Source organism: Pygocentrus nattereri, chromosome 2 (genome assembly GCF_015220715.1).
Source record: "Pygocentrus nattereri isolate fPygNat1 chromosome 2, fPygNat1.pri, whole genome shotgun sequence".
Lineage (NCBI taxonomy): Eukaryota > Metazoa > Chordata > Actinopteri > Characiformes > Serrasalmidae > Pygocentrus > Pygocentrus nattereri.
Window position 1 is genome coordinate 30,673,307 of NC_051212.1, and position 21,528 is coordinate 30,694,834.

At 39.7% G+C, this 21,528-nt stretch overlaps 2 protein-coding genes across 2 annotated transcripts; both read left to right on the top strand.

Annotated features, from left to right (window-relative positions):
• The first annotated feature begins 5,538 nt into the window (after positions 1–5,538).
• gpr78b (G protein-coupled receptor 78b) lies at positions 5,539–8,827 on the top strand. The gene is made up of 3 exons (XM_017712578.2): positions 5,539–6,628; positions 6,770–6,883; positions 8,280–8,827. The coding sequence occupies exons 1-3, from the start codon at positions 5,961–5,963 to the stop codon at positions 8,515–8,517; spliced, it is 1,020 nt and encodes a 339-aa protein (XP_017568067.1). The 5' UTR covers positions 5,539–5,960; the 3' UTR covers positions 8,518–8,827.
• A 1,962-nt stretch (positions 8,828–10,789) lies between these two features.
• LOC108436223 (carboxypeptidase Z) lies at positions 10,790–21,159 on the top strand. Its single transcript, XM_017712577.2, has 11 exons — positions 10,790–11,365; positions 11,645–11,677; positions 13,227–13,601; positions 15,591–15,806; positions 15,982–16,211; positions 16,641–16,802; positions 17,258–17,416; positions 17,604–17,739; positions 17,989–18,128; positions 18,338–18,437; positions 19,772–21,159. The coding sequence occupies exons 1-11, from the start codon at positions 11,071–11,073 to the stop codon at positions 20,116–20,118; spliced, it is 2,193 nt and encodes a 730-aa protein (XP_017568066.1). The 5' UTR covers positions 10,790–11,070; the 3' UTR covers positions 20,119–21,159.
• The last annotated feature ends 369 nt before the right edge of the window (positions 21,160–21,528 follow it).

A 21,528-nucleotide genomic window follows, 5' to 3' on the forward strand; every position in this document is an offset into this window, starting at 1 on the left:
TCCACGGTAAAGTATGGAAGTGCGAGCGACATAAAATGTGGCTGCTTTTCTTTGCAAATGGTGCTGGGGCAACATACATCACAGAAGGAAACATGAGTAGAGCAATGCACTGGAACACAGTTAAGGAGAATTTAATATCAACAGCCAAGAAACTGAATCTGGGGAGAAAAGGGATGTTTCAACAAAACAATCACCCCAACTAAAGCCAAAATAACTCAAGATTGATATCTAAAAAAAGAAGGTAAAAGTTTGGCATTCATAAGAGGGACCCTCATAAACGTGGGGAATTGAAAATGGTCCAGTTAAAAGAGGCCAAAACTGAACGACAATGCTGCAAAACGCTAATTACTTCTTACCATTTATACATTGAAGCTGATTTGGCTTTGTAACAAAGCAGTATTGTCCTTAGTGTGTTATGTCTAAATACTTTATTTCTATCAATTAATTTTTTTAAATCCACGTTTTTGTTTCATCTATCATCATTCATTAGTTGTCTTATTTGGTTATTAATGCATACTTGTTTTGTTTATGTTTACAAAGTCAAAAGAGATTGTGAGAACTTGTGTGTGTTTAAAGTGGCTATATGCATTGGGCACATATTAAATAACCAAATCAAAAGTGTCTGAATACTTGTTTCTCCTCACTGTACATTTAAATGTGTGTGTGTGTGTGTGTGTGTTTCTGTATAATACTCCTACTTTAACTGACAAATTAATAGCACTGTTATTGTTGTAGGTGGAGGAGGAACAATTGTGCATTAAACACTGTGGAACATTGTGTTTAAACACTTGACTCAAGGGTAATACTAGAAGATTTGATGCAGTAATGTTTGTATCAAGTAAATTCTCACAAAGGATTAGCATGTAATTGCCCTGTCTGAAAATTAAAAAAGGACTTATTATTTAATAAACTCTTCTGGACCAGAGCTGCTACAGTAATTAAATCAACTGTGTACAGCTGATCCCTCCTGGATTTTCAATTTCAACCTCTGTGCTAATAAAAGTTTAAATTATGAGTTATATGGTAAACACTTCATATCGTGTTTATAAGCATTATTCAAATCACGTTGACACACCTGATCCGTCCTAGACTTTCCAGTCAGGAACTTTAAACAAATATACCACTGCAGTACAGTGCAGCTTACAGTGGAGCTCACAGGTGTGGCTGTCATTAGGGAGCTGAAGTAAAGTAAAGCTGTGACCTGACTACCAAACACTCTTAACCTGCTCCCTCTTGGCATCTTAGCCTCTGCATCCTCAAGTGCATTCTGACAATTTATCAAATCTCTTTTTAGATTTTGGTCAGATGCATGTTAGCAAGTCTCATGTTTCTGAGGGGCAAAACATGACAAATGAAGTGCCATCATTGCCCCTGAAGATGGATGCTTGTCACCTTCCAAGTAGCCTCGATTAGCAACACTGCAGCTGAGTTTGAGGAAGGGGAGCTTGTTTCAAATGCAAATTACTCTCTCGTAGTGAATGGAATTGCTGTGCCGAGTTGCACTTTGCAGCATCTTATTAGTCATTGGTTTATCTCATGAATCTTGTCACTGTTTGATCTGAAAGCTTCTGTTTAATCCCATTTCTACAACCGTTTGTACTGCAGGCTTATTATGCAGTTATTAATGTAAGACTCTTATTCAGTATCGTCTATGAATTGATCTGTGTAATAACACAATAACTATTCTGAATGATTTAGTAACTAATATGTATTGTATAATAACTACTATGAATTGCTCATTAACTCATGTGAATTATACAGTAACTACTAAGCATTATTTTAATTCTAATCCTAATATTTACATTGTGTAGTAAGGTAATAATTACACATCTCATAACTTCTCAGTTGGTTGCTCTAAATATGCCACCTAGTGTAACCTAAAGGGTGTGACCCCTCTTTTGACTCCTTGTTCCCCTCAGTGTTTCTTTCTAATGTTCTTAGTAAGTTTATCTTCAAAATTCAATACAGGCTTAGACTCAGATTTCTATAGCTATTCTGTACTATGTCCATTGTGCATTTTGTGTTGAATTTTGAATTGAATAACTGAACTGAATAACTTTGCATGCCTTGTACATACCTTATTAGACTTGCTCTACTCACGTCTATGGTGATTTAAATGTTGTGTAACAGTAGTAATAGGAAGTTTGAATGTTCTTAACTGGTTCTTTCAAGCTATATAATTGATTCCTTTTTGTTCCTAAGGGTGTTCAAGTATGTGACATCCTGAAAGACTGTGTAGATTACATTTTGGACCTGCCACTACATCATCCTTCAATGTTGCATTTGTGTGATGATAGCAGTCTAACTAAGACCTTATCCATTCCCAATCCATTTTAATGGCTAATGACAGATACATTCCATTTAATTGACGGTTATGATTGTACAGGTGATGCAACAACATTGAAAACGGACAAATCCTTCCAATGAACTTTCTTAGCTTTAAGTCATGTTTGTGCTGTTTCTGGTGAAACTCCACTTGCCATTTCATTCACAACCAACTATACGAAGCTTTTAAACACTGAAGGGCAGAATAACATAGGCTACCTTATCCAGACAGTACAGATTGTGGATTAAAAAAGAGCTTTCGATTTGTTTATGCTGATGAATTGATTCACCTGACTCACTTAAAAGACTTAAAAGAACGATTTGTGCATCACCCTTCAGTACTCATCAAGTCCTTCTCACAAGTGTCCTTCAGTATAGGTTAGGATACAGAATAACCACACAAAGTCAATTTTGATATAAATATCCGAGTTCAGTAAGCACAAAAGTACAGGAAACATCAAATCATACAGCAGCAAAGCTCTCCCAGAGCTTAGCACAACTGTAGACCTCCATAGGCACAGTTCTAGGTAATGTTGAGCTGAAAGAGTCATAAAGGAGGAGACAGCCTGTCACAGGTCTATATATAGGCCCCCAGAAGCGCAGCTGCAGCCTTGCTTGCAGCCAGTGCTCCTTTTTGATTATCCGTTTGTGATGTAGGTGCCACTGGACGCTGCTTTCCGTGGTACTGAACTACACACTGCAGACTGATGCCAAAGAGGTTTTCTTTGGAGTGATGACCTAGAGGAACCACCTTTGCTCTACTAAAGAGCCTTTCAGTTGGTGGTTCTTTAAAGCCATCAATGTTCTAAATGATTTTTTCCTAGTACAGTACTGTGCAAAAGTCTGATTGTCTTTCATTTATTTAATTTGGATGACTGTCAAAACAGATATTAACCCCTTAAAAGGCCAGAACCCACCAGCAGACCCAAAGTTTTATTACACTCTTCTATAACGTTAGAATAGCTCAGCTAGTTTGCATTGAAATCCCTACAGTTACTACAAAATAAACCTTGGTATGTAATAAGCCTGAGAAAAAAAGAATAGCACATGATATACTGAAAACATGATGTTCTATTTAGTTTTCAAGGCTTCTGTGTTTTCTGCATTTTTGGATACTAAAAATTTGTACTTAGTAGCCATTTCAACCTCAAATCAGTGAAGACTGGTCTCTGGATTTTACACAGTACTGTATATCGAAGCCAAGAAGCACTTAGGAACCTTCACTTTTAAAACATAAACTCGGAATCTGCCATTAAGAGCTGTTCTGAGACCACCCATTCAAGTGCTCCCGTGAGTGTCATGTCATATATGGTATTGCCGTTATTACCTGAGAGAATGCTAAATGGCAGCTCCAAAGTGGGAGATCAACCACGACCTATAACTCTGCGCTCTCTGTAGCTCCTTAATTTAGCTCAGGCTCTTGCCAGTATTTCTGTAGAGTGTTTGTGAATAATTTACCCCTGGAATCAGATTTGTTTACATTTTTCATTTAATGTTCAAATTAACATGCAAGGGCAAGCACTGATGTTAAGAGACCAAGCATCACTCTATTACTCTGAAAATATCACACTGACAATATTTGTGAGTTAACCAGAGCTGAGTCCAGCTTACACACTAAACATGACGTGTCTCTTAAATTTAAAAAAATTTGCATAATTAAATGATTAAGATGCAAACCAAGTCAATTAGAGTGGTTTAATGTGAAATACTCTGTTCTAGAGAATCTTGCAGAGTCACTACCATCATCAAATACAAGTGTAGGTTCACTGGTGGTTTGGATGGTAAATAAAGTGGTTATATTTGTTTTTTAGACATTGCAACGTCTGGTTCTCATCATCACTATAAAGGAGTCTGAGTCAATAAGTATTTCTACAATGAACCATTTCAAATCAAAGCACTCTCAATAACTGTTTACACCTCAGAGATTTCATTATGGAAAGAAATGTAAAAATCAAAACTTTAACATTTCTTTGTTTAAAGAGCTAAAGCCTTTTCTGATTTGAGGGGGAACCAGATTAATTTCTCCAAAGGTTAATAACTAATCTAGTCTTAACATTGTTGATGACTGTAAATATTATCTACTCTTAAAAATAAAAGTGCAAGAAAGTGTCCTTTGTTGCAATGCTGAGGAACTATTTTTGGTTTCCTAAGGAACCTTAAAAAGTTTTTCATGCTCACTTTCTTTTGCAAGAGTGTGCATTCTTAAAAATGTAAAAAAGGTGTCTACATGGGTCCAGGCTTGGATTTATAGCTGTAGAAAGTATTTCAATTGGTAAAGAAGCTTTATATTATGTGAAGGTTCCTTAAACTTCATGAAGATTTTTCGCACCTACCTACCTCATTTACGCAAAAAGTACTTAAAAGATTCATTCATTTGAAAGTGGTTCTTCCATGGTACTGCTCAAAGAAAACCTTTGTAGCACCTTTTTTCAGAGAGTGTACATTCTTGAAAACAAGTGTTCCTACATGGCTCTTGGCTTGGACTTATTGCTGTAGGAAAGACCTTGAATTGGTACAGAACCTTTACATTAAGTGGAGGTTCCTGAAGCTTCTTGAATAATTTTTCACACCCACACACCTCATGTACAAAAAATGATTCTTCAGTGGAACCACCATTATAATGTTTGCCAGGGAACCAAAAAGTGGTACTTGTATGCCATTGCTCAAAGAACCTTTTGTGGCACTTTATTTTAAAGGGTGTAAATCCTTGAAAACAAGTGTTCCTACATGGTTCTTGGCTTGAACTTATAGCTGTAGCCTTTTATTGGCATAGAACCTTCATCTTCTGTGGATGTTTCTTAATCCTCATGAAGATTTCCACACCTACACACCTCATGAGTGGAACTATCCATCAAAATGTTACTTAAAGAAACCAAAAATGGTTCATCTATGGCGTTGCTCAAAGAATCTTTTGTGTGGCACCTTTTTTAAAGAGTGTACATTCTTGTAAACAAGTGTTCCTACATGGTTATTGGCTCGAATTTGTTGCTGTAGAAAGTCCTTGAATTGGTATAGAACCTTTACATTATGTGGAGGTTCCTAAAACGTCATGAAGGTTTTTCACACCTACACACCTTGGGTACATAAAAGGATTCTTCATGGGAACCATCCACTAAAACAATCGTTAGGCAACCAAACGGTTTTCTGTATGACATCTACACAGAAACCTCTGTGGCAGCTTCTTTTGTGAGAGTGTAACGGGCTGTAGTCGTTACGTGGCCTCCCACGTTGGGCTTTCTTTGTGCGCATGATCTTTGGACAAAGCGCTCGTGAGCTTGGCAGTGGCAGTGAGTTTGCGCTGAGAGAGGCGCAGGAAGGCAGAGGAGCAGTGTTTGGAGGGAGAACCTCGCTCAGCACCAACAACCTGCAACCCGCCAGCCGCAGTCTTTCAGTCAGAAAGGCGATGATGACGCGACAATAGCGTCGCTGACTTTAACGAGGGAAGCGCTCGGGGATTAACACGAGTCGTCCGCGCTTCAGCACCCTGGACAGCGCACCAGCCAAGTTGCGCCTTTCGCCACTTCTGCACTTCTGCGCAGCGGCGGACCTTAATGAGGAACCATGCGCGTGCCAACGTGCTCTCCATCCCCTGGCGTAGACTGCGTAGCCCGACTGGACTTCTTCTGAAGTGAGAAATGGACTTGGCAGAAACTCTGCTTGCGCTGTTCATCGTCGTGGTCGCGATCGTCTCTTTGCTGTCCAACTTGCTGGTGCTGCTATGCTTCGTCCACAGCAGCGAGATCCGCAAACAGGTGCCGGGCATTTTCACCATGAACCTGTCCTTCTGCAACATCCTGATCGCCACGCTCAACATGCCGTCCACTCTGGTGGGCATCGTGAAGAACCAGCAGCCTTTCGGGGATCGCCTGTGCCGCGCGGTCAGCTTCCTCGAGACTTTCCTGACCGCTAACACCATGCTGAGCATGGCAGCGCTGAGCATCGACCGCTGGGTCGCGGTGGTCTTCCCGCTCAGCTACTCCACTAAGATGCGCTACCGGGACGCGCTCGTGCTCGTTTGTTACTCGTGGCTCCACTCGCTCACCTTCTCGCTGGTGGCGCTGCTCTTCTCCTGGGTGGACTACAGTCAGGTCTACGCCTCGTGCACGCTGAAGCTGACCGAGGAGAGCGCGCGCACCAAGTTCGCCGTCTTCACCGTCGTCTTTCACGCCACCAGCTTCATGCTGTCGCTGCTCATTTTGTGCGTCACCTACTTGAAGGTGCTGAAAGTCGCACGCTTCCACTGCAAGAGGATCGACATCATTACCATGCAGACCCTCTTCTTGCTGGTAGACATACACCCAAGGTATTTCCCCCTTATCACCACTTTCTGCTTATCTCTACGCATCACACTGTAAGGAGCAGGAGGCTCATAGTTTTTTGCGCCCCCGCCCACAAGTATATATTTCTCATGATGTTTCTGCTCTTCTCGTGCTGCTTCTTGCAGTGTTAAGCAACGCTGCCTCGCCGAACAGAAGAGGAGGAAACAGCGCGCGACCAAGAAAATCAGCATTTTTATTGGATCGTTTGTCATCTGTTTCGCCCCGTATGTCATCACCAGGTAGGTCGGGTTATGTTGTTGAAAGAGCAGGTCAAACTCCAGGCCACGCTGCATTCTTCCGTTCTCGGCGCTTTAATGCGCTCGAAGGAGTCGCTATAAATAAGTTTAACTGCATATTAAGGTGATTCTCTGCGGCGTCATTTAATTGAACGGTGGCGTGACGTAAACCGCATCATAAAAATCTAAGAATAGCTGATGTGCAGCAGAGGTGATAACACACAGGCCTGCAAATACTTTCGGTTACTCTGGTGATTTGCACATGATGATGTCTTTAACACCCTCAAACCCTACTGAGCAAGCTTGTGAAATATGTTTACCCTTCCCTCCACCCCCCTCATCTCTCTGCACTTCTCTGCCCTGCTCCTGCACTGCCTGGATCCTCCTCTCCTCCCCCACATCACAACAAGCAAGAAAAATAATATATGCAGAGATAAACAATTATGTATTATATATTATATAAATAACTAAATATGCACATGCATGAATATGTATATATATATATGTAGTCTCTTGCCAAACGGTTTAACAGATCTAAATAGTTAGACAATAGACATGTAGGCTGCTCACTTTAAAAAGATGATTCTTTAAGGGTTCTATTTAGAACCATGAGTTCTGTATAGAACTACTGCATGGGAAATGATTATGTGCATGCAAAATTCTTCTGATTGACAAATTTTGGCTCTATAGAGCACAAAAAGTGTTCTTCTGTAGTAACAGTGTTGCTTGTGTAGCAGTAAAACGACCCTTTTCGGTGCTATTTGCATTAGAACCATTTCACTATGCAAAGAACCATTTAAGCACGAAATAGTTCTGTATGTTTCTAAATAGAACCATGCCCTTTACAAAAGAACCCTTGAGGAACCATCTTTAAGTGTGTATTCTATCTATTTAACTCTCTCTCTCTCAGATACAACCAATGGTTTTTTCACTTGTCACAGTTAAAGTCTTTACTAAAGAAACTTTGAAGAAGCCCATTTTTAAGGATGAAAAACAAACTGATTATATATTCAATGTAGAACCTTCAGAATGTGGAGGTTCTTTAAACTTTAAAAAGGGCATCACTTTTTGGCACATTTATTCAGCACTTTAGTTTTATATATGTACACACACACACACACACACACACACACACACACACACACACACACACACACACACACACACATATATATTTCACACACATATTTCAATATCATATTTCATACCATGTACTATACATCTTCTCTCCGCTGATTGTCTATTGCAGTAGTTCTGGGTTCTGAATCATGGTCCTGTGGTACTGCTCTGCATGTAGAAGTGTACTTTCTGCTTCCCTGCAGGGAAGACGTACTCCAGGACCATGCCGAGAGCCACTGATCCACTGAGTTCTAAATGGTTCTCACTCTCTGTGTTCTAGGCTGACGGAGCTTCTTCCCTTTGTGGATATCAATCGGTACTGGGGCATTGTTAGCAAATGCTTAACCTACAGCAAGGCTGCTTCGGATCCCTTTGCGTATTCTCTTTTGCGCCAACAGTACAAAAAAGTCCTGGTAACCGTGGCCAACCGGCTACTGAAACGAGACTTATATCCTTCCTCTGGACATAACAGTTCGCTGGACACAGAAAATGACTATTCTCTCCAAAGAATCAGCTAATGACAGCTGTAGACACAGGAAAATCCCAATGCCTTGATGTCAAAAGAGGAAGATACTGAGAGAGAGAGAGAGAGAGAGAGAGAGAGAGAGAGAGAGAGATTAGGATGGTCATCCAGATAGAGTTGGTGATGATGACATGATGTACACACAGCCATATGCAGTACAATTTGCAGTGGTAAACATGGACAGTAGCAAAGGATATGTGACCAATTGGCCATGTATTCTTTTGTATACAAACAACATACTCACACACACATACACAAACAAGATCACACACACACACACACACACACACACACACACACACACAGATGAGAGACATCAGAACAGGATAACCTGCTCGCCAGATGCCGCCATCCCTTGCAGTGTGGGATAAGCTCTTTTCCAAGATGATATTTTAGTAGAAGCTCTCATGTGAAAGTGGAATTCTGGAAAACTACCTTGAACCAAAGCCATCAGCGCACATACTGTGGCAAATGGCATCAGTGGACCTCTTTAAATGGAAAAAAGTGTTATTTTCCATTGATGTTTCTACTTGTAGACAGCCTAGTCATTTTATTTGTTATAAAAGTGGACCTCATTGTTAAACTACTTGTGAATTCATTGTGAATTCACTCATTCACAAGCCTATCAGTCACTGGACAATACTGCACTTTGTTCTAATTACAAGTTGATATTTGCTATTAGTTTCAAAATCAGCCAAAGTTGACTATCACGCTGTAGTACAGTATCTATGATTTGTTGTAACTGAATGTACTAGATTCTTGTTACAGCAGCACATTGTGCACACGAGTTGTATTTCTAGAGGTTTTGATGTGACTACTTTGCACAGTATAAGAAATTTATAGTGTACAAAAAATTGTTTTAATCAGTGAGACAGGAGTGTGACGTGAGGAGTGATGAACCAATGAAGTGAGTAATGAAGTGCTTTATACTGTATTTGTGCCAGATTTGTTGAAAATGTACTGTTTTGTGAACATGGTACAATAAATTAGAAAACATATTATCTAGTCATTAAAGCTAAGCTAATATTTTCAGTAAGCTCATTCTTTCAAAATGAAAAAAAAAGAGTTTGGCCAACATCCCCATGACAGTGTAATTACTCCTGGGCCATTTCATCTGACCCCAGGGAACCTATTAACCTACTAACATATGAACCAAAAGGTGGTTCTCTCTGGAAGGACATTTAAACATTAAAACTATTGGCTAAATTTGAAAATTTGTAAGAATTTGGAGAAAAAAAATCTTGTCTCTGAATTATATATATATATATAACAGGCTACAGAAATAAAGGAAGGGAAAAGGCCCCCATACTGAATATAACAGCATCACTGACACTAGAATGGTAACATTCTGCTAAAACAGCTGTGCGATGTCCTCCAACAGTCAGACCTGAAAAGAACAGAATACATGTGTTAAACTCGCCTGGGACTATTTTACTCTTCCGCCCTCGTTTTAATGGGCGGTGACACGCTGCAGATCGCTTTTTCCACAGATAACGGAAGCTAATGTTGCAAGAATGCTAATAAAGAAAAGTGAGTGTGTTGAAAAGCCATTCATAATTCACTCAATAACCCAAGACCGCAGGGTTAAGCATTTTTCCCTTGCGGTCGTACAAGGCGCTTCTGAAACTGGGTTCAGGCCTGTGCTCAGTGGAAGCTCATGGGCGGTAATTACTTTAGCAGCACAGACCTCACAAAGACAACGCCAAACGCATTAAAACAAACTGAAAGCTGGAAAAAAGTATAAAAAACTAATACTGGAAAATGTTTTTGAGGGAAAACACGGGCTGTCCCCTTTTTCCTCCCAGCTTGGAGACGTGCAGGCCGGAGCTCGACATTCAACCTTACTGTTTCAGCACGAGGGCTCTCGCATGCGCGTATTGATTTGAGGCGGTTCGCTGTACCGCAGCACCTCCTAGAAATCTTCAGCCTCTCCTTGTTATTTTATGTTGCCACGGCTGCTCAGACTGCAGATAACCATAAAAAACTCTGAGGGGGAAAAGGAATTTTTATGGTTTAATGATTTCTTCTTGCACACCACAACCCTTCAAAACCCATGTTTATTACTGAAGACACAAACACAGCGCTCAAAAAAAAGAAAAATCTTTGTGTTTTGCTTTTGGTCTAAGCTGTTTTCCTGATGGCGCCCTGGCTTAATTCAGCTCGAGTACAGCTGTCAGCCATTAGAGCCTTCTAGACGGTCCTCACATTCATGGGAATTATCTAATGTGTCTTTCTACCACAGGCATCGGATGGTCCTGGCAGTGTGAGACGGCAGGCAGGGCTACTGTTCACTTTACGAGCCTTCTTTCCACACGAGCTTTCACTATAAAAGGGAAACTGGGACATGAAGGTGTTTCTCACAGAAACTCGAAAGTGTAGCTGCAACGTATGACGGCACTGCAGGCTAATGTAGCCTAGGTCCATAAACAAGGGTGCACCCGCCCTCTGACTAATTACTCACTCTGGTTCATCATCTTGAACTCATCAGTCGGGTGACACTGTTTAGCTCCATCGTCTGGAAGTGGAGCGCACACGTAATTGCCCAAGAATGACCACGTTTCCTCAGCCAATTAAGAAGCTCCGGACAGGGGACTCGGCTGCGCTCACTTCCTCTCCATCGTCTCTCCTGTGTAATCTGAGAGCGCCTTGCTGTTTGAGTGGAGTCAGCAGTGCTCAGACTGTCTCCCTCACTGAAAACTGGGCGAGCGCGCTCGCTGGCTGCATGCAGACGGAACGGAAAAGGGTCGAAATGAAAGCTTTGTGGACTTTTCTTTTGCTCAACGCGCTGCTGACGGCTGTTCTCAGTGCCCCACCGCGCTGTGGAGCTGGCAACTACTGGCAAGGTTGGTGAGCTTCTATGTTTGGACTTCCAGTTCAGAGTTGTGCTGTTTCTATAGGTCACTCAGCACCACAGCTTACACTGGACAGAGCACAGCACGAGCTACCTCGTTTTTCAGTAATGCGTATCTACACGAACAACTGGCTTTCTACCCAAACTTGCTAAGCAAATTGATGTTGTGCTATCAACAGGTTCTGTCAGTCAGCTTTGAGCTTACAGTATGAACTCTTTAACGCCATCTAGTGTTGTTACTCCGTCAATAACCTCTCACTTTGTTTCCCAGGACAATGCAAAGTTTCAGTGGAGGTCGCGAAACGTAAGTGATTCCTTACATTTGTATTTGTGCCATGGGTTAGACCGTTCGCGACCAGGCTGTAGCTGTTATAGCTCCTAGACAGAGCAGCTCACTGCTGAATATGACCCCTGGCCAAGTGTTAACACATCCTCCACTAATTTCAGTGGACAGTGTGTTTATTTGATGTATTTGACATATAACAAAAGCTACAACATCCACCACAACACCTTTCTGCTTATTTCAGTGCACAGTTTCTATTTATTTTATGTATTTGACATTTTGGAAAAAGTAAAACATAACATATAAAATGTACCTCAAGTTTTGCACAGGCCACATCTTTATTTTAATTTTTTTTTTATATGTGAAATTTAGCAAATGAACAGTAATTATACATAAAAATGTGTGTTCTTTGTGGCGGTTGTGTTAACTCATTTTCACCTAGAACATCAACAAAACACGTGGGGTCCCAGACTTTTGCATATGACTGCACTTATTATAACTAATGTAAGACTGCGGTGCTGTTTACCACCAACCAGGCAGCTTCACCTTGTTTGGAAGGAAATAATGCCACATAGCATGTCCTGTAAGGGGAAGGCCTCTGGCCTGAGAGTGTCACTCATAGCAGCTTCACTCTACATACTGTTCAGACTGTATGGAGCCTGTGTGACATGTCAGGGTGAAAAAGAAAGAAACAGTGCCTAGTTTTTAACTTTCTATTCTAAAATGAGGCCTTTCTGAAAGATAAAATGGACGCTCCTTTTAGGGATGCACCTCGCATGGCTGTCCACAAGATCGATGGCATTGTAAAATATTGATATATTCATCTGAAAGAAAAGATTAGACGTTCAGTAAGCTCATGTTCAGCTCCTGTGTTCAGGTTGGCCTATATGCGATGTCTCCAAAATGCTTGACAGAATACAAATATGTACTTTTCAGAATCTTATTTCTTTGTGTGTACTGTATAACAAAATGTAAGATATTATACTTTAGCACATCTTGATAAAGATAACTTAACAGTTTTGAACAGATCTTAGTTATGTAACAAAGGCATATTGTGCACTAGCTTTCTACCACTCAAGATGTTTTGTTGTGTGATTGTGCAAAATGCAGTTTAGAAAACAAAGTGACAACCATACAGCAGCTTTCCCTGGACAAGCCATTTCAATTTCCTGCCTATCAGTTACTCTGAGGTATGACAATAAGTGTTGGCAGAAGTGCATAACAGAGAGTAGTTAGATAGTAGATTGTTACAGTAAGCTATTCTCTGTGCTTGATAAATGATGCACTGAATGTACTTGATTTAAATATTTACTCTATTTTATACAAAATTATATTACAGCAAAATTCTTTCAGTTTTCTTACTTCAGGCTGTAATTGTGCTAATGTAATATATTTTTTCATATGTAAGTAATGTACACAATTGAATCAAGTGCATTCAATACATCACTTTTTGCCAGTGCAGTTTTACTACAGATTGCTGTTACTGAAATATGTAATGAGGTAATAACTCCATTTTGACAGTCTGTTATTACAAATATTCTAAACCTGTGTCTGCTTTCTGCCTGTTCAGCCAAATGTGCAGACATCACACTGGCTTACTGTGATGACATGCCTTACACCAAGACCATATACCCCAACATCCTGGGGCATAGGAGCCGTGAGGAGGTGGAGACAAGCACAGAGTATCTGCTACTGAGTGTGGTCCACTCCCTGCTGAACGGAGAGTGTACTCCAGACATCCGCATGCTAGGCTGCTCTGTGATTGCGCCTCGTTGCGAGAACCAAAAGATCCTGAAACCCTGTCGCAGCACCTGCGAAGCTGTGCACAAAGTCTGTGCCCATGCATTCGAGAGCATTGACATGGCCTGGCCTTACTTCCTAGACTGTGACCGCTTCTTCGTCAGTGAAGAGGAGGGCTGTTATGACCCCCTGGAAGGCCTGAGAGGTAATGGTGAACAAATAGCAGGCTTATTGTTCTCTCAAGCGAAGAAATTCTGTTGAGCACATTAATGCTAAACTTTCAATCAACTCCAAATTTGTATACACAACTAGAAGACGCAATATTTTATTTTGATTCAGATTTGATTAAAAGCTCCTGTTGTGCATACAGTTATGATTTGTACAAAAGAAAAAGATAGCAGGTTCATGTTTTTGCCATATTTTTCTCATTTTTTGACATTGAAACAAAGTTGTAATTGGTGACAGGAACCTGCTGTACAGAATATAAATTGGATGCAAATGTAATCGATTATCTAATTAATTAATCATGTTTGTTCACATTTCCTTACTCTTACAAATACATAACTTACACATTAGTTTCATAGTATATACTGAATTGTACTTGTACTGGACATGACCAGCTATAGCAATATGCCTGTTTTGGGCCCACAGTTGTAATAGACGTTGAGTAACTGTAGCTTATCTTATACTACTAAGTCTTATAAGCTCGTTCTAAAAAATGCAATGTTTGTAATAACTCAGCAAACATTGTGTACATATACATAAACACATCTATACATATAATTATGTTTATGAATAAGCTAACATTTGTGAATAAGTAATATAAACCATGCACAGCTGTGCAGAGTTCAAAACCTTTAGTCAGTCAGTGAATACAGTTATGATTTCGAAAATGTTTTGCAAGAAAGATACAACATATAGGAAGTAAGTGTCAGTTGTTGAGCGTTGTAGTTAATTGCCGACAGTATTCACAGGAACAACAGAGACGATTTTATTAATTACTGGATTGATACAGGTAGATTAATTACTATATTTCATAAATAATTAATCTGCTGTCATATAGAACTCACCACTGCTAATGCAAACACTGCCCCATCTCAACTTCCCATTAAATAGTTTTTATCATACTGCAGATTACAGACATTCTATCTAAATCTGTTGATTTGCTCTGTATTTTACAGATCCTTGTCTCTTAAGAACAGTATTTACTGTTAGACTATAAGCAAAAGATTTCCAAAGCAGCCAAAAACACAAGCAGATGTTTGGCACAGCCTCTCAGCTACTTAATTATTCCCACGTTGAAAGTCTTTGATGTTTGATTGAAGTCACAGTGTGAAAGCGGGAAACTTTTTTCTCCTCTGTCTTTGTTCTTGTGTTTTGTCAGTGGCAATTTGCATCCTTATATTTATTTAAAGTGCAGCCTAATTTGTAATGTCTGCCAGGGGCTATTACAGACAGTTAGGAATTTCTGTATCCAAAGGTTAATTTGATGATATCTTCTTATTCTTTTAAGTACGCTGTACGGTTTAAAACAAATGACATTTGAAGGGACAACTAAGGGATGTTTTGCATTGCTTTTAACCACACTTGATGTGTGCCTGTGTTACCATCAAATGCACATGTCTAATGCAGGCAAGTGGTCTTGGATGTGTAGCAGCCACAGTAAAAAGGCCTATAGACACATGCATCATAGACTTCAGTGTGAACACGACTACTGCACAAACATAGCGCTTGAGCTTCATTTCAGAAGTGGTTGCGTAAGTCCTTAATGGACGCATATCCTACCCATTTCTCTTATGGGAATGGGGAGTGAGCAGTAGATTTTGGAACTTCAACACTAAATATATGCTGTATTAAGTACAATATACTATATATCTTGCAATAATATAAGCAGTTTGTCAAGGCTATATAGATCTAAATCATCTCATCCATGATTTACTAATACTGATTTTATAGTCAATAAAATTTTTCATTATAATGATGACAGTAAAAAAAAAAGATAATCAAGATATAAAGAATAATCAGTGTCATACGAAAACCTCATAACTCTGATTTTTTTCTGTTTTAATTTTAGTCAAATGAAATTTCAACGTCGTTTTCTTTCGGGTCCGTAAAATCTACACAGATTAGAGTACATGCCTCTAAATAGAGAAATGCATCTTATTAACACCCTTATTAACTCTGTCACTTAAAGAGAGGCACGAGGTGGTGATGGACAGTGTTCCAACAGAGGAGCCCTCAACAATAATCAAGTTCACCCATCACTCCAACACACAGATGTTCAACATCCTTAAGAAGACAGCAGCCCAATGTTCCCACATTTCTAGAACATACAGCATTGGACAGAGTGTTGAAAAGAGAGATCTGCTGGTAATCGAATTTTCGAACAACCCTGGAGAACATGAGTTATGTAAGTGGATCCTACAGAAATAGCATTAAGACAGCTGTTAATAAATAAATAAATAAAGTTAGAAATCTTTCCAGGAAAGCAGCTACTGTATCAAATATTCAGTGGCTCTCAACTTACAAATATATTCCCCTTCTTTCCCCACAACTATTTGTACTCTGTTCTGTTGTTTGACAAGTGGAGCCAGAGGTCAAGTACATTGGGAACATGCATGGAAATGAAGCCATGGGCAGAGAGTTGCTGATTTATTTGGCTCAGTACCTGTGCTCTGAGTACCTGCTGGGAAACACCCGGATCCAAACCCTCATCAACACCACGCGCATCCACATCCTGCCCTCTATGAACCCTGATGGATATGAATTAGCCTTTTCTGAAATGCAGAGTGGTGCTGACGTAGATTATGATGAGGTAAGAGGCTGTCAGCTCTTCTAATGTTCCACAGATTCTAGATTATTAATTGCTATCATGTAAAGTGATTGTACAAATAAATGTTTTAAGCTCTCTTTGTGGTCTTCAAACAGCAGAAAATAACTTGCTGTTTGTTCATCATGATCACTATCCAAGGTATATAGAGTGTCAGCTGTTGGTTTTCTTGAGCCGCATTTCTACATTAGTTTGCCACATCTTACCTTGGTTCAAATTATTTTCAAGCTCTATATGACTTTACAGACATGTCTCTGAAATATTACTTGCAAACATGTTGAGTTTAAGCAGGCCTTGTGTTAAACTTCAAGGTAAGGATGGATTTTACACCAAAAATTCAAATAGAAAAAGAAAAATGCGAATAGAAGCCACATGTTGTTTCAATCATAGCTACTGCACTCACTTATTTTACAGGGCGCTGGATACGTTGGGCAACTAGGTGGTCGATACAATGCCCATAACATAGACCTCAACAGGAACTTTCCAGACTTGACTTCTATTGTCTATAATCGACGTAGGCTCAAGCGCTTCCGCAGTGACCATATTCCCATCCCTGATATTTACTGGTTTGGTAAGGTAGGAGTTTTCAGTATGAGTTCCTATGTATAGAAGAATCACAGTTAAACCTTTAACAACAGTGACAAAAAACAATTATCCATTTTTTAAAGTAATTGACCTTTCTATGCTCTGCCCACAAATTCATTCTGTTGTAGCAGATGTTGTGAGGTTGGACATGCTTTACAGAACTGAAAAAGGAACTGGGGTACATTCTTTTGTTGGAGTTGCTCTTGGGTTTGGGCTGAACAATGCTGTTGTAAATATGTGAAACTAGGCAGGTTGTAAACAACTAATTTGACACCATGCTAGTGGCAAATTTGTTGTCACTTCCAATGTGCCTCATTTCAAATAGCTTCAATAATGCAGTCCAACAGCTGCTACAAGGCATGCATTTGTAGTTGGAGCATGAATAGGTCACTTGGTAGCAGCACAGTGAGATATATGTAAGTTTTTGTATATGTGTTTTCTTTAAGGTTGCTCCAGAGACATATGCTGTTATGAAGTGGATACGATCTATTCCATTTGTCTTGTCGGCTAGTTTCCATGGAGGAGACCTAGTGGTGTCTTACCCTTACGACCTTTCAAAGCATCCTCAAGAAGCCAGCATGTTTTCTCAGACTCCAGATGAGCAGGTGAACCCTGTCAGCTGATGGACAGATTTCATTCATCTCAATGCTGCTGTAACATTACCTTACATGAGTAAGGTAGAATGCATGTACTAACCACAACAAACCAAGTGATGCAATCATTAACTAAACACTACTACTCAATACACAATACAAGACTACTGTGGTGTTTAAAAAAATATTTAAATTGCAGGTATTCAAGCAGTTAGCCAGAACATATGCAAATGCTCATGCCACAATGTCCAGCAAAGACACAGACAGGTGTGGTGCCAACTTTGCTGACAAAGGAGGCATTGTGAATGGGGCTGAATGGTTCAGCATAGCAGGAGGTAAGCATGGTGAAAGTAATACCCTGTGGTCTGTTGTCATGTTTTGATTATACATTCTTTGAAAAAAATAAATTTAATACAGCTATACACTTAGATTACTGTTTGAATTGTGCTGTAGTATCTATCTGTCTGTCTAGAGAGAGAGAGAGAGAGAGAAAGAGAGAGAGTAGTTTAGTTAATGGTGTTACTGTCAGTCAGTGCTGTACTGGGTTATACTGAAGTACACCCTGACCTTTTATTTTATGATAGGTATGGCAGACTTCAATTATCTCCACACAAACTGCTTTGAGATAACAGTCGAGCTGGGATGTGACAAATTCCCCTTCGAGGAGGATCTCTATATGGGCTGGGAGGAAAATAAAGAGGCTCTCCTCAGTTTCATGGAGTCGGTGAGGTTGTCTTTGCATTGAAGTGCATTTTATAATGTCAAATTGTTTAGTTCTTTAGGTTATTTTGTACATTCATTCATTTAGGTCATGTTCAACAATGTACAAATCACCTCTCTTTCTCTGTTTTTGTCATCGTATCCTTTGTTTTATGTCATTGTGAACATTTCATAATGAATTAGGCAAAGTGTTTACATTAATATGTATTTCAGGTGCACAAGGGAATAAAAGGTATTGTGAAAGATGAAAATGGAAATGGCATTAAAGGAGCCACTGTGTCAATTAAAGGGATCAGACATGATGTCACAACAGGTACTACAAGACATTTTTTTTACCACATATCCATGTAACTTAAAATTTGAGTGTCATATTCTGAGCACAGATTTGTACAGGTTGGACAAGCTTTAGACAATATACACACACAGACTCTTGAGACTGACCATGATATATAGTCACTCTCCTCATGAGCCACTCAAACTCCGATGCCACGGTGCAAATTATCCTGGGTTGTGACTCTGACAAGCTCTGCCACCATGGTGAAATGTGTTTCAGCTAACAACACAATCAAACTCTGCTACATGGTGAAAGTGTTCCAGCTCACGGACCGGTCAAACTGCTACCATGGTGAAAAGTGTTCTGACTCACGGCACTGTCAAACTCTGCTTCCATGGTGAAAAGGATTCCAGATCAAGGCTCAGTCAACCTCGGCTACCACAGTGAAAAATGTTCCAGCTCTCGGTCCAGTCAAGCTCTGCTACCATGGTGAAAAGTGTTCCAGCTCACGGTCCAGTCAGTCTTTGCTATCATGGTGAAAGTATTCCAGTTCACGGCCCAGTCAAACTCTGCTATCGTGGTGAAAATGTTCCAGCTCACATCCCTGTCAAACTCTGCTACCATAGTGAAAACTGTTCTGACTCACATCCCTGTCAAACTCTGCTACCATGGTGAAAACTGTTCTGAGTCACATCCCTGTCAAACTCTGCTACCATGGTAAAAGTGTTCCGACTCATGGCCCAGTCAAACTCTGCTACCATGGTGAAAAGTGTTCCGACTCATGGCCCAGTCAAACTCTGCTACCATGGTGAAAAGTGTTCCGACTCATGGCCCAGTCAAACTCTGTTTCCATGATTAAGAGTGTTCCAGTTTGCGGTCCAGTCAAACTCTGCTACCACAGTAAAAAAATGTCCACTTTTTGCGAGCTCACAAGGCAGTCAACCTGTATTGCAGTGAATTTTTTTCTGGCTCATGGCCCAATCAGACTCCCATTACTGCTGTGAATGAGAAATATTAAATATATTTGCAGTGTAAAAAAACAATCACAAACAAAAACCTCATGTGGAGCATTAGCTTCAAATGTGCATCGATGTTCGATCTGTTGTAAAATGATGAACTTTCATGCACATACAAAATAATTATAATTTATAATTAATAATGCACAAGTCTTAATTTGGGTTTTTTGACAAGAACTGAGTTTCAGTCTCTCATTAGGCTTAATGGGATTTTTAAATAGTCTAAAGCTTGTCTAATTTGGCAACATTAGCTATGAAAGAATGCTTTTGTGTGTGGAGCATTGATAGGATAGTTGTCTGTACTTACACTTAATATTGGCTTTTTATCCAAGTAATTATATGTCTTTGCTCTATCAGCTCAAAATGGGGATTACTGGAGACTGTTGAACACCGGCATCTACATTGTAACTGCCTCAGCACCTGGTTATACCAGAGCCATGAAGAGGATCCATCTTCCATCTCGCATGCAGAAGGCTGGAAGAGTGGACTTTGTACTTCAAAAGTCTAAGCTTGAGCCAGATGTTGATGACTTTATTATACCATACTTGGACAGTTATGACCGATTTGACCCTTACAACCAGCACGCGCGCTATAGTATGAGGCAATCTGGGCAGGAAGAGGAGGAGAGGCAGGAGAAGCCTTGGTGGTGGGCCTATTTTACACATTCTAATAGCCAAAATCCTTCCTGGCTCCTGAGAAATTAGTGCCATCTACTGGTTTTACAGTATCTTCACAGACTGCACAGAATAACACAAATTTACGCAGAACAGTTTAGCAATTTTTTTGTAGAGAAGCCAAAAATCTAGCCTAGATTATTTAACCTAAATTATTTCACCCAGTTATCCTTAACCTATTTGGTCTGTGGTAGATTATTCTCAGTAAAAATCATAACCTTCATGTCATTACAGTGTAGTTATCTTTGCTGATCAATTTCATGCTATTATAATATTTGAAGTAAATACAGTTTTTACTCTTTTTGTCATACCATTGCATGGGTTTGTTCAGTTTCATCAGCAGCACACCTGATTCAGTTTAATGTAGGATTGTCTGAAGCAGGTACAGAATGGTAACTGTAAATAATGGGTTTCTTCAGTGAGAGCTTGAAAAAAGGTTGCAGTTTGTTACCTTTCAGTTCACCATTCAGCTCTTGACCACAGCAGTGATTCACTGTAAGAACAGTAAGAATTTTAAGTGATTTGGGTTCCAGAACGTAGATTACAGCCCAACCACCAACCAACATGAAAATTGTGACTGATACCAGTAATGATTGTTAAGAGGCTAGAAATTATGTTCACATGTAACAATATTGGCTGGTGTTATTTTATACCTCACATGGCCTAAAATGGACACGCATAGGAGAATGCAGAATATTGCTGAATGCTGTCAGTAAATTCCAAAATGTAGATAGAGTGTATGGGAATATATTTTCAACAAATTACATATTTGTATGAGACATGCACACATGTAATCGCTAGTAAAAGGCCCTCCTTCGAAAAAAAACTTACCAGTCACACTGACGTACACCTTGGAATTTGTAAAATTATTTGTTGGATTTTTGTTGTGGGCCCAAATGGAAATGTTATAAGAAGCTTCTGTACTACTTGAATATACTTACCAGTATTGTTATACAACTCTATTGTACCTACCAGTATACTCACAGTACTGCTCTACTGTACACTTTCAGTAGGTCACAATGTCATAAAATGATTTTGTTACATGGTTAAAATAAAGTTGATAAACTACAATGTGTATTCTGTGACATATTAAAAAAAACATTGGTGTCAGATCTGTGTGCTTTAGAAGTAAAAAAATAATTGAGGAACAGTAACCAAGGAACCTGTAACTTGTCTGTGACCAAGGAGCAAGTGTCCTACGCAGCTAGTAGTGAGTAGGGGCTCATCATTGTTTGTTATTCCTCAGTGGTGTCTTCCTGCACAAGTTCATTGAGACTAATAACTCACCCAGAATCCACTTTGTCCATTGAACTTGGACACTCTAGTACATGTGTTCTGACTTCTAACTTCCACTTGAACACACATGTTGACTACTTGGAAACTCTTCATCATAAATAATAGTTTTTACATATAACATGATTGCAGTAATTATTGGTTATT